Here is a 12,477-nt window from a genome sequence, read left to right as displayed (position 1 = left end):
AGGGGACAGAAGGAGGGGGAGTAGGGAGAGAAGGAAAAAGGGAGGGAGGGAGGGAGGGAGGGAGGGAGAAAGGAAGAAAGAACTGCCAGTGCCCATGTGATCAGTACACCTAAACACCCATCCAGGGCAGTGGTAGGTCCCAAGCAAGGGTGACAGGGTTACCTGTGAGGGGCTCTGAAAGATGAGCTGGGCGGGAAGATCAAGGCTCCCTCCAGTCCCAAGGGCTGTGGGGTCCAGTGAGGCCATGTAGCTGACAGAGTAGCATTCTCCCACTGCTCAGAGACAGTAAGCACAAGTCAAGAAGGGGACAGGCCTCCCCACACCAGGCCACTTTCCCTAAGTAGCCTTTCCCCCTGCCTTAGACACAACCCTGGCCCCTGCAGTCCTGTACCTGCCACAACTACTCACAAGCCCAGATCCCCAGCAAGAAGCATCTGGATTTCATACACTCCAGGGGATTCTGGGAGTGATCCAATGGGAAGAGTAAGTTAGAATTTGCTCAAGGCCTCCCAGCCACAAGCAGGCAGCACACTCTGGTGGAAGCAAGGCTGGTCTGTCAGGCCCTTTCTCAGTCTATAGCACACTCCTCTTAGCTCTCACAGAAGCGCTACACACAGAAAGCAGGACCTTCAGTTCCTGAGAGTGACAGTCCAGCAGGTGGATGACAGAGCTAATCTAAGCTTAAGAGACAGCAAGACCCCTGGGTAGAAAGCAGGGGAGATGCACATGGAGCCTGCAAATCAGTTTGTCTAGAAAAATCAACACGGTCACTTTGCCTTCTCACAAGGACAAAAGCTAAGACATTGAGAAGGGGGAGGCAGTCTCAGCCACCTCCCCAGACCATAGTCCTTATACCCAGAGCATCCCTGCACATGCCCCCAGACAGTGCTGAAGTTTAACATAAAGAACCTGTTCCCTTCTCTAGTGTGCAAGACACATTGTGACTGAGATCAGGCAGGTAGTAAGTAAAAACTACTTAGCTCTCGGTCAGGCTAAATTACACTTTTTTTTAATAAAAAGTGGGGGAAGGGGGTCAAAGGTTGATGACAGTAATAGAGCCAGGGAGGCAGAAACTAGAGTCTGCTTGGCTATTTGATTTTAGAGTCAGTCATTGGATGATGGGTCACCTGTCTCCTAACTTGAAAGCCACCACTGTGCACCAGTTGGATAAGCTTTGGAACAGGTGACTCTGGCTGTGTTCTCAGGGAACACAGCCTCCTGGTCAGAGCAAAAGCCTGGAATAAATGGGAGAAAACAGCACCAAGAATTAAAAGATGGCACAGTGTCTACAAACCCAGGGCACTTCCTCAAGACAAGCCAGATTATGTTGATATCTCTCTACATCACTGTGACCCTGACCTTGCCCAGTGGGTGGCACCACGATTGATGCAGGCAAGAACATGTGAGCAGCATTTAGTTAGTACTTAGGGTGAGGCATGGCTAGAGTAAGGACAGTCAAGAGAATGTCCCTGTAGGGGAGTGGAGGTGGGAGGACAGCTTGGAGTCAGAAATCAAGTAGAACTTCCAGGAAAGGTAGCCCTAAGATCAATCCTCATGGAACAGAGATATGTATGTTATAAGTAGGACAAAGGGACCACCCAGTACTGTCTGAGGGGCAGGGTCAGAACAGGCATGCTCCAACAGGAGTGAGAGCCATGAAAGATGCTGGAAATCAAAGGGTAGGCAGTGAGACCCACAGCTGAAAAAGGCATTGAAAGGGAGCCAAGGAAGCGGGTGTCCTGGTTTGCCATGGTAGGCTAGCTCTGCTGTGACCCTCCCTGAGGGAAACATAGGAAATACATTCTAACACATACTCCATAGCAGCCTGGAGTATCTGTGGTTACCTTGCAGAAAGCTCTTTCTGAAAGTCTGGATTCCATCCTGAGTCTTATTTCCAGATGACTCCTTCACAGTGAGGCCAGTGATCTCATCCAGCACAAGCAGGTCCGAAAGGTTGGCTGACGTGGGCGTCCTGGTGTTGTTCACTGACAGCTGCACGTGCATGGTCTGCGATTCGCTCTGCCCAGACACCTAGGACGGGAGGAAAGTGGGTGAGGACAGGCCCCTGTCGGCCTTGCTTCCTATGATGACTCATAAGTCTCGAAGAGGATCCCAGACTCCATCAGGTTCCATCAGATGTGAGAGTTGGGAGCCGGGTTGTTGACCCTCACTTATCAATCTGTGACTTAGAGTCACTTTCAGAGAAACCAGAGCCCTGAGATGCAGTGAACTCATTTCCACAAAGAAATTTCCTGAGTACCAAACCTAGTCAGGATAGGGTCACCATGGCACCTGGTGCTCCAAAACAGTGACCCGAATCACTAAAGATACAGCCCTGACTCCACAGCCAGCATTCTGAGGGGCATTTGCTTTCCCCTCCTCCAGGCTGGTCTTCTCCACCCAGGTCCAGCCCCATCATATGTGTGACTTGCTATGTTTGAATCTCTATCCCCTTCATCCCAAAAGCCTTGGCATTAAAGTCCTGCCCCTAGTTCACAGTGTTGTTAGAAAATACTATCCCTGGGCTTGGGAGATGGCTCAGTGGGTCAATCATTAGATGTGCAAGTATGAAGACCAGCGTTCAGATCCTCAGAATTTATGTAAATGCCAAGAAGAAACCAGATCCCCAGAGCAAGCTGAGTAGCTAGACTAGCTGCCTCGGTGAGCTCTGGTTCAAGTAAGAGGTGGTCTCTCAACAGACAAGGTGGGGAGTGATTAAGGAAGGCACCTAACATCCTCCTCTGGTCTCTATGTACATACACACACACACGCACACACAGACATACACACAGACACACAGACACACACACACACACACACACAGACACACACACCCAGTACCGAATCACTGTTCATCATGTGTGAATAATATACCACCCTTTCATCCCTGCTCTGACCGATAGGTTTTTGTAATCAAATTACCCCAACAAACGTAGTGAGGCCATGCAAGCTCAGGTTTCTGTTCTCTTCATTGCCCAGACCTACTACTGTTCGCTAGTTCCTAAACACATGATGACTTCGGAGATTTGGGGGAGGGAAAATCCAATTATTTTCTCCCCTGGAAACTTACCAGCGAGCATTTTTGAAATATCACTCCATTCTCAGAGGGACCTTGGGCTTCTCTTGAAATATCGCTGTACTACAATAAAACATAAAAATCCTCAGAAAGTGAGAAAAACTTCATGTTCCACCTGTCTGGTGGAAATGTAAGATGAGAAAGTCTTTAAAGGACACCACAGGGATTATTTCTGCTGATCACAGTTTTCAGGAACTTGAAATATTTCATTTAAATAGTGTTAAAGGATCATGAATCAAAGCCTAGAAGGAAGGAGAAGTCTCAACATGAATCACAGTTTATTCTGGTCTTGGCTGATGCAGCCAGATATCAGACTGGGAGATAAAACCCAGATATAAAGTCCAGGGAGCTGTGTTCTAGATATAACCATTTATTTACTGTGCGTCATTGGACAAGTCGCTCGGCCTCTCTGAACCACAAATCCCTCTCTGAAAGGTGACCATCTCAAAACTTCCAGGAAGCCTGCTTAGCCAAATTGAGGGGTGAAATCTGGTTCCAGTTGAGTCCAGTTGAACCTGTGTACTCCACTGGGCCCTGGAAAGTTCCAGTTCTTCCCAGCATGTGGTGTGTGGTGGTGGAGGAAGAGAAGGAAGAGGAGGAGGAGGGGTAGAAGAAGACGAGGAGGAGGAGAAGGAAGAGGAGGAGGAGCAATCCTGGATGGATCTCCTTAGTGTGCCAGGTCCTGTGCCACACATAGCAAGTAATACTCTGAGCAAACCTCACAGCAACCCCCTCTTCCATCCACACTAGGCTTCTAGACCAGAGTAACTAGGTACTCAGACTTTACTGGTTCTTTGTGCCTGGTACTGATCCTGCTTGTGCCGCACTCACATCCTTTGCTCGCTGTTTGCTCTGCACTAGAACAAGAGGGTATGTAGCAGAACTGAGTGGGCCCAAGGCAAGGTCTAGTTCTGGTAGCTTCCAGCAGGTGAGTGTCTGAGTCCTTCCATGCTACTGTAACAGAATACCTTTGTCTAAGTGACTTATCAAAAAGGAGCCAGTACAAGACCTACAATGAGTCCCTGAACACTCTGATGTACCTATGGACTCAGTAATGGGCATGGACTTGGCTGTAATGGGCTCAGACATGAGGTGGAAGGAATGCTGGGATGAAGTCTTCTAGGGGATGACTTAAGAGACCACAGTCAAAAGCTGGGAGATGCCATACAAACTCTTTGCCACTTTAGAATATCAGTGGCCTCTCTTCCTGTTCACATTTTCTTGTTCCTTCCTATCTAGGACTTTATCAGGGCAGCCTTCCTAACCTATGCACTCACTCTCCAGTGCTACATGGCACTGAAGTTCCCTGGGGGCAGAGGGAGAAGCCAGTCTGTGCCAAGGAGTCTACAGAACTGACTGATCCATCTGCATGTCTCTGATTGTAGAGAGCTGGGATATTGCAAGTCCAGATTCAAATGATCTGGGGCAATCATTGGCTTCCTGAATAGCCAGTTCATTCCCCTCTATCTGACCTAACATCCGATGACTGCCATGTAAAACCTTCTGGAGAGTATTGACTTAGCAGATTTCTACCTTTCACCAACCCCAAAGCTAAGAAGGTCATCAGACAGCATGTGAGACCTTGCCCTCTTTGCTATAACCTGCCAGTCAGATGTCCCCACTGCTCTGTCCTTCCTAGAAAGGCCATTGTTATGTCATAAGGCTATTTCTGTATCAGAACGTGGTACTTGAGGCAACCTGAAACCAAACCCATCCATGCTGCCCATTTACTGAACAGAAGAGCCTCACCAGAAAGTTCCTCTTTGCATTCCACACGGGCCTCTGCTTGTCTAGCAGCCCCCCAAACACATGTCCCTGTGGACAGTTCCTGCCACATCTGCCCCTGTTTATGCTGCCTGCTTTGTGTGGATCCACAATCCCCCACTGCTATATCAAATACCCAGCAACACCACTACTTACCCTCTTCCTCCAGCTGAGAGAATGCAGGGCCCTCCAGAATGGGGACTGATCTTGGTGTGTCATATTCTCATGATAGAGCCTAGACCTGGAGGGCCCTCTTGGGTATCCTTAATGAATGGCTGACTTGAACACCCAGTTCCCACACCAACCCCACACTTTCTTCTTACCACTCACTGGCACCACAGGATCTTTGCACAGGACTGAGCTTAATGGAGTTGTCCCAGCCACCTCCAGTCACAGAGAGCCTTAAGTACCCTTTGTATTTCACATTTAAATAGCCACATGGAGCTAGCAACCCAGGTAGCTGAGCAACAGGAAGGGGCAGAAGCCCACTTAGTTCTGAGCCTTTATGTTCAGGTCCACAAAGCACTTCCTTAGGGAACTAAGCCTCTGTGAGCAAAAGCCTAGAGTGCCAGGTCTATTGAGCATGCTCCCTGCAACTGCACACATCATGACCACAGTCTCCTTAACAAAAGAGAAGGCAAATCATACCTTCTGTGTCATTTTTTTAAGAATTAAACTGAACAATGTACACAGAGCAGTTATCACTGGACTGTGCATACAGTAACCCAGGGAGTGAGTGGGCTCTTCCCATCCCTGTGACTGCTGCGCCAGCACCATAATCATCACTGCAACACTCTTCATTGGGAACTATAAAACAAATCACCCCTGTGCAACCAAAGAACGTTGGACTGAGTATCAGTACTAGAAGTAAGAAACTTGGTGATTGCTACAGACAGGATCTAGGTGGGATCTGGGTATAAAAGACACACAGTAGATGCCTGCGGTTAGCTGCTCTGAGAAACCACCAAATATGTCCTCATGGGACTTAAGAAAAGTGCATTATAAATTATATAAATGGCATTGTTTATATTATATAATTTATATGTTTTTGTTCCCTGTATAGAATACACTACTTGTATAACTTCACTATATAAACAGAATACTAGGAAATAGTAAGAGGGGCTTGCTGTGATGAACGTCTTGAAGGAAAGCATGCAAGGGAAGGGTTTGTCTGGCTTACATTGAACTCCAGGTTACAATGTGTCACTTCAGAGAAGACAATGAAGGACCCCCAAGCAGCTACTCCTGTCACATCACAATCAGGAGGATAGAGAACTGAGTTCACTCAAGTCACCTGCTGCTGCTGCTGCTCAGCCAGCTCTGTTCACTCTGAGTCAGCTCAGTGCCCAGCCCACGAACTAGTACTACCCTCATTCACAGAGCATCTTCCCACCTCAACAACCAAGACAATTCCTCTCAGATGTCCCAAAGGCCACCCTGATGTAGAGAGACTCACTTCCTTCTTAGGTGACTCTAAGTTGTGATAAGTTAGTAGTTAAAACTAGCCAGCACACTTGGGGAGAGGAATAAAGGATGACAGAGGGACAGAGTAATGAGGTTTGTTTAATGTTTGGTTGACTGTTGTTTTTATGTTTGTTTGTTTGTTTGTTTGTTTTTGGTTTTGTTTTTTGAGACAGGAGCTCATGTAGCCCAGGTTGACCTTGAATTCTATTTAAACTGAGGATACCAAACTCCTGATCCTCCTAATCTGATTTCCCAAGTGCTGGGATGGCAGGTGAGCACATACCCATGAGAGTCGAAGCTCTTGATTACTGTGGGAAGGTTTCTATGACTCTGTGACGGCTTGGAGAAGGAGTGGAGGGGCTATGGGAATCAGAAGTGGAGGAGACATCAGGCAAAGGAGCAGCATTGTACATAGGCCCCAAGATGGGAAGATGCCTAGAATCTTCAAGGAACTGCACAGAGGCCAAGTACATGCCCAGAGAAACTTAGGACATACACAAGAGATGAGGAAATGGAGTAAGGACTAATCCGGAGACTTTCAGGTCACTCTGGAGATTTGGTTTCTTCTAGGAGCACTGACAAGCTTTCACAAAAAGAGTCAAGAGGAGACTCTTCTAAATGGGATAGGACAGTCCTTGCAAGATATAGATGGTAATGAGACTAAAGACATCCTCATAAAGAGTGAAAACTGGTAACATGTTTGGAAACAGAGAACCTGCCAGTAGAGGGAATGTGGGACACAGAAAGAGATAGCCAAGGCCAAGGTGAGGACCCAAGGTAGGCAGTGTGGCCCCAAAAGATGGAGTGTGCAAGTTTAGGCCTGAGAGGGGATGTTCACTCTGACTCAGCTCAGTGCCCAGCCCACAAACTGACAGACAGACAGGTCCACACAGCAGGTCAGCGAAGGCTCTGCTGAAAAACAGAATTTGGGCTTGTTGGGGAATGGATGGCCAAGATCCTACCAGTCCAGAGAGGAGAGAGGTGAGCACTGAGTCCTGAAAGGCTTCAGCCACTAAAGAACAAAAAAAGGCTCCAGAGACCCCTATTCTTCTCCACAAGACTTAATAAGGATTTGAGGATGATTTCCCTTCACACAGAGACAAAACAATCTGAAACTACAATAAGATGCCATGTAACAACCACCACAACAAAGATACAATGTAAAAAAGCAGAAAGACAGTGAAGTAGCAACAACAACAAAGACCTGGTATATGCTGGGTAGTTTTATGTCAACTTGACACAAGTTAGAGTCATCAGATAGGAGGGAGTCTCACTTTAAAAGATGCTTCCATAAGATCCAGCTGTAGGAAAGGTCGGTGGCACCACCCTTGGCTTGTGATCCTGAGCTCTGTAAGAAATCAGGCTGAGCAAACCAATGTTGAACAAGCCAATAAGAGGCACCCCTCCATGGCCTCTCCATCAGCTCCTACCTCCAAGTTCCAGCCCTACTTGAGTTCCTGTCCTAACTTCCTTCAGCGGTGAACTATGACATAGAAGAATAAGCCAAATAAACCCTTTGCTCAAGCTGCTTTTGGTCACTGTCTTTTTATCACAGTAATAAAACAGCTCAACTAAGATACAGTGCAACAACTCAGAACAATGATTTAGTGTAGCAACAAGATACAGTGTAACAATAACAAAGATAGTGTGACAACAAAAGTACAATGTGTTAACAATCAAGATACAATGTATCAACAAAGATACAGTGTATCAACAATAAAGATACAATGTGACTAACAGCGAAGAGACAGTAATTACAACAAAGATATAGTGTAACAACAAGCAGCAAAAATACTGTGTGACAACAAAGACAGTGTAACAACAACATGGATACAAAAAAGGCACTGTAATATATGATGTATCACAGCTCCAACTTGGGGTCTCGCCCTTCTCTGTCTCACTCTTCCTAGCTCCATTTCTTCTCCCTTTCTTTCCTCCTCCCTAGGACACACACAGTGCATTCAGTTTAGAATCCCAGGCAACCTGAATCATTGCATTATATTTTAAGTCAAACCATGAATATGAGGAACAGGTCTCCTGAGATACACACTTAGCTTTCAAAGAGGAACTTGCTTGTTTCATCCCCAAACCCTAGGGAACCAGACAGGGATAGCAAGGGAACAGTGGCTCCCAAACTTGATGTCTTCATGATTCTTTACACACTGTTAGAAAGGACTGAAGAATTTTGGCTTATATGGAATCCATTTGTCAGTATTTACTCCATGTCTCCTGCACCACACTGTATAACTGTACAGTTATATAAACACTGTATTTACAAGCAAGCAGAATAGCCAAGTATCCAGTTTTAAAATAGGAATAAGAATCCTGTAGTCATATAACTAGGAGATTTTGTGAAAATCACTAGCACTTCCAAATTAAAAGAACAAGTCACAATGGCATCATTTTAAACTTTCGAAAAGTCACCTGTGTCTGAATGGATACATACATCTGAAGTCTTAAATCTGCCTCTGTGTGAACTCTCCCATGTCATGTGACTTCTGAGAAAATGAGTGGAAAACCTTGACTTCGTGGACCCCTGGAAAGGTTGAAGAACACCAGGTTCCTGGAGCCCACTGTTAGGACCACTAGAGTAGCAACCTGATCTCTGTGTGTATCTAGGGAAGAAATAAAAGAGGGTACCTGCCCAGTCGATCACATTCGCCCAGGAGGCAGCCAGGTAGCCCATGCCAGAAAGTCAAGGTCTAATCAGGGATTCCTAGGTGTCCTTGGGCCAAAGACAATCAAGTCAATGAGACCTCTCCTACCTGGGTCACAGCCACTGGGATTGTTCCCATGGGGCCCTTTCTACTACCCAAATGTCTGCATTCTGTGGCCTTTCAGTCTGTCTTCCTCTAGCAGCCCTGACAATTCTTTCATTCCACTTGTGGTGGTTTGAATGAAAATGGCCCCCATAGGCTGATAGAAAGTAGCACTGTTAGGTGTGTCCTTGCTGGAGTAAACAAGGCATTCTTGGAGCAAGTATGTCACTGTGGGTGGGCCTTGAGGTTTCAGATGCTCAAAACAGATCAACTAGCACTTTCTCTTCCTGTTGTCTGCTAATCCAGATGGAGAACTCTCAGTTCTCTCTCCAGCACCATGTCTGCCTGCATGACGCCATGCTTCCCACGATGATGATAACGAATTAAACCTCTGAACTGTAAGCCACCCCAATTAAATGTTGTCCCTTATAAGAATTGCCATGGTCATGGTGTCTCTTCACAGCAATAAAATCCTAACTAAGATAACTCTCAAAGTGCTTAATCCGCAGACAGTTAAGAATTTCTCTCTCCAACCCCACATAAAGAACATGACTCTTAGACCTACATATTGAGGGGAGGAAGCAGAGAGACAGATCAGTGAAGACTTGGACAACCATAGATGGAACATCTGATAAAAACCTTTAGTAGGGTGTCCAGAGAATGTCTTTCCATCCCTGTTCAGAACTGAGGCCCTAGGGGCTGTGACTAGTCCCAGGCCTCACAGAGATAAGTGGCCTTATCACAGAGATAAGCAGGAATATCCAGGGCCCAGCTCACAGAAGGACTGTCTATAACAGCCCCAGATTGGTGAGGATGTGCTGACTCTGTGAACAGGACTCAAGCAATCAGTCAGTTGGAGCACCAAGGCCCCCTGGACACTGGTGTTCAGTCCAGGCTCCAACAAGGACAGAGTGACCCATAACAGTTAAGTGCTCTGGTTCTGGAGGGCCTTGAAGACTTTTCAAAATATATTGTGCCCTCTTTAAAACAGTTACACTCCTCCAGACTTCACACCTGATCCTGACAGGGTCAAGTGTCTACCAGAACACTGTGCTTCCTAAAGGGGGAAGATGTTCAAAAAATCTGAAGGCCATGACTTGGGCTCTGGATGTGGGGGCCACAGCAAGAGAACAGGCCAGGGTCAGAGAAGCATTCAAGGGCCTTGATTTTGTTCTCTGCAAATGGGCCACTCTCATCCCACCTCCCCAGGAGGAGTAAGGGAAAGACTCCATGAAAATGCCAATCACTGGGCTTAAGGCGCAATCCATGGACAGTGACAACCTAAGACAGCAAGTGACAGAAAAGAACCAGAAACACCCTTAAAGCACTAAGCCTTTGCAGCAAGAGTTGTCCTGTGCGAATTATTGGGTCTACAGGTAGTGAGTGGGTGCGCGATGCTAGAGCCAGTGCCAATAGGCCATACTACCAGCCAGGGCCCTCCTGGGAACAGAAGCTGGATCCAGGGCCATGGCTGTAGGAAGCAGGGATTGGTGAGCGCAGATGTGACCTTCAGGGAATGATTAAGAGATGCTATATTTCATTCCTGCTGTTCTGACAGAACACCATGACAAAAAGCAGCTTACAGGAGAAAGATGTTTATTTTTGCTTGCAGTTTCAAGTTAGAACCTATTCTTGCCTGGAAGCCAAAAGGCAAGAGCTTATAGCAGCTGGTCACATCACAACCACAATTAAGAGCAGAGAGCAATAAATGCATGCAGGCCTAGTACTCAGCTTGCTTTCTCTACTCTTACACAAGGAAATGGCACTGCCCACAGTGGGCTGGGTCTTCCACATCAAGATAACCCTCCACCTCCACCCCAGGCCCTGTCCACTGGCCAACGTGATCTAAGCAATCCCTCACTGAGACAGCCTTCCCAGGTCATCCTAGGTTTGATTAGGCTGACAGGTAAAGCTAACCAGCAGAAGATAAGACACAAATTAAGAGTGGTGGGTGGATACTGAATGGAAGGGTGGCCAAGAACCAGAGTGACAGCTGAGCCAAAGAGGTAGCAGAGTGCAAGGAGAAGAGTGTATAAGCTGCTCCTGAGAAGGTAGGAGGGTTTTGAACTAACTTGCAGAGAGGAAGGGGCTTATGGGGCAGTGGGGACCCTGTGCTTTTCCAATGCTAGAACTATAAACGGGGCCAGTGGCCTACTCCACCCAGGAGATTGGAAACAGATACAAACCTACCCAGTCTTTCCAGCTCTCTCACCATGTTACCCCCTATATATTAACTAACCTAACGTACATATGGTGACTTCAGATGATTTCGGTCCCAGTGGCCTGAGAAAAAAAGACATAAAGAGTGATTTGCCCTCAGACATGTAACTTCTAAGGTGCAGATCTGGATTCAAACCAAGCCTGTGGCTACCAAGCCTGAGGCTTCACGGGTTCTGGAATTCCGTGGTACAGGTACATGCAGAACACACCTAGAAGCACCACCAAGCAGAAAGTTCAGCCTCTCCCTCCACTTGATCTTGTGCCCCATAGGGCGAGAGACAGACACATCATCTTGCAGAGGATGGAGACAGACACAGGCGCCCGCTCTCCTTACCTGCGAGCTTGCCCGGGGTCCTGCAGGGCCGGGCCGGGATGGCGACCCTGGGCCCAGGGCAGGGAAGGAGTGTGGAAGCGCACGCGGACCCGCGCCCAGTACCAGGGCCGCCGCCAGGATATTCCCAGCCAGCACCCACGTGGCTCGTTCCCCAGCACCCGTGGGACCCGTCGCCCCCATCTGGTGGCTGCAGACCCCACACAGGCCCCGCAGAGTCGCAGAGCTTCCGGACCCCGGGACCGCCCAGCCGCGGAGCATGCTCAGTGCGAACCGCCTGGAAAGTTTTCTGGAACACTGGCATCTGGAGTTTGGAGGCCGCGGGCTGCGTAGGAGGGAGCTGCGCAGTTCCTTCGCTGCCTCACCCTAAATCACCCCTGCTACTCTCCTTCCCCGAGGGTGACAAGGGCTTCTACTAATGCCCAGTGGCCCTCTAGATCTCAGCTCAGTCTTAGCACTAGGAATTCCCAGAGACACTTACTCTCCTCAGACCACCTCAGCAAAGTGAGAAACCTGAGAGGTGTTAGAAAGGTCACAGCACTGGGAGCAAGGGGAAGTCTCAGCATAACACCCACTTTCTGAATCCGGGCTGGGGATCTTCCTGGGCTTGCCTAGCCTCTCCATCAACGGTGAAGCCATTACTTGGCCAATGAGTAAGATGGGGCAGAAAGCGCCCCCACCCCCTCCCCCCCAACCCCATAGGGCTCTCCTGAGTGCCCAGAGGGAGGAGCTGAGGGTTGAGGGGATAGTCTGCCTTCTGGGCTCTGGAAATGTCCCTTACCCAGGGACAGGGTCTTTAGAGGGCAAAACATATGCAGCATGTATGTTTAATGGATTCTTCTTCCCCCACCAACAACACCCCC

At 47.9% G+C, this 12,477-nt stretch overlaps 1 protein-coding gene across 3 annotated transcripts in view; it reads right to left on the bottom strand.

Moving 5' to 3' along the window:
* The window catches only part of Evc2 (EvC ciliary complex subunit 2), a 91,180-nt gene extending 79,308 nt beyond the window's left edge, over window positions 1–11,872 (bottom strand). For 2 of the 3 annotated variants that reach the window (XR_004607358.2, XM_034509306.2), the window contains exons 1-4: window positions 11,618–11,872; window positions 3,071–3,139; window positions 1,845–2,031; window positions 163–272 (exon numbers count right to left, since the gene is read on the bottom strand). Coding sequence is in view for 2 of the 3 variants with exons in the window: in XM_034509306.2 (XP_034365197.1) it covers window positions 163–272; window positions 1,845–2,031; window positions 3,071–3,139; window positions 11,618–11,797 (546 nt within the window). In the remaining variant the exon portion in view is untranslated. Of the gene's footprint in view, window positions 1–162; window positions 273–1,844; window positions 2,032–3,070; window positions 3,140–11,617 lie in introns of those variants that run through there. The other variant, XM_034509307.2, reaches the window with a different exon arrangement.
* Window positions 11,873–12,477: the final 605 nt, after the last annotated feature.

Source organism: Arvicanthis niloticus, chromosome 7 (genome assembly GCF_011762505.2).
Source record: "Arvicanthis niloticus isolate mArvNil1 chromosome 7, mArvNil1.pat.X, whole genome shotgun sequence".
Lineage (NCBI taxonomy): Eukaryota > Metazoa > Chordata > Mammalia > Rodentia > Muridae > Arvicanthis > Arvicanthis niloticus.
This window is presented reverse-complemented; position numbering and strand designations above follow the sequence as displayed.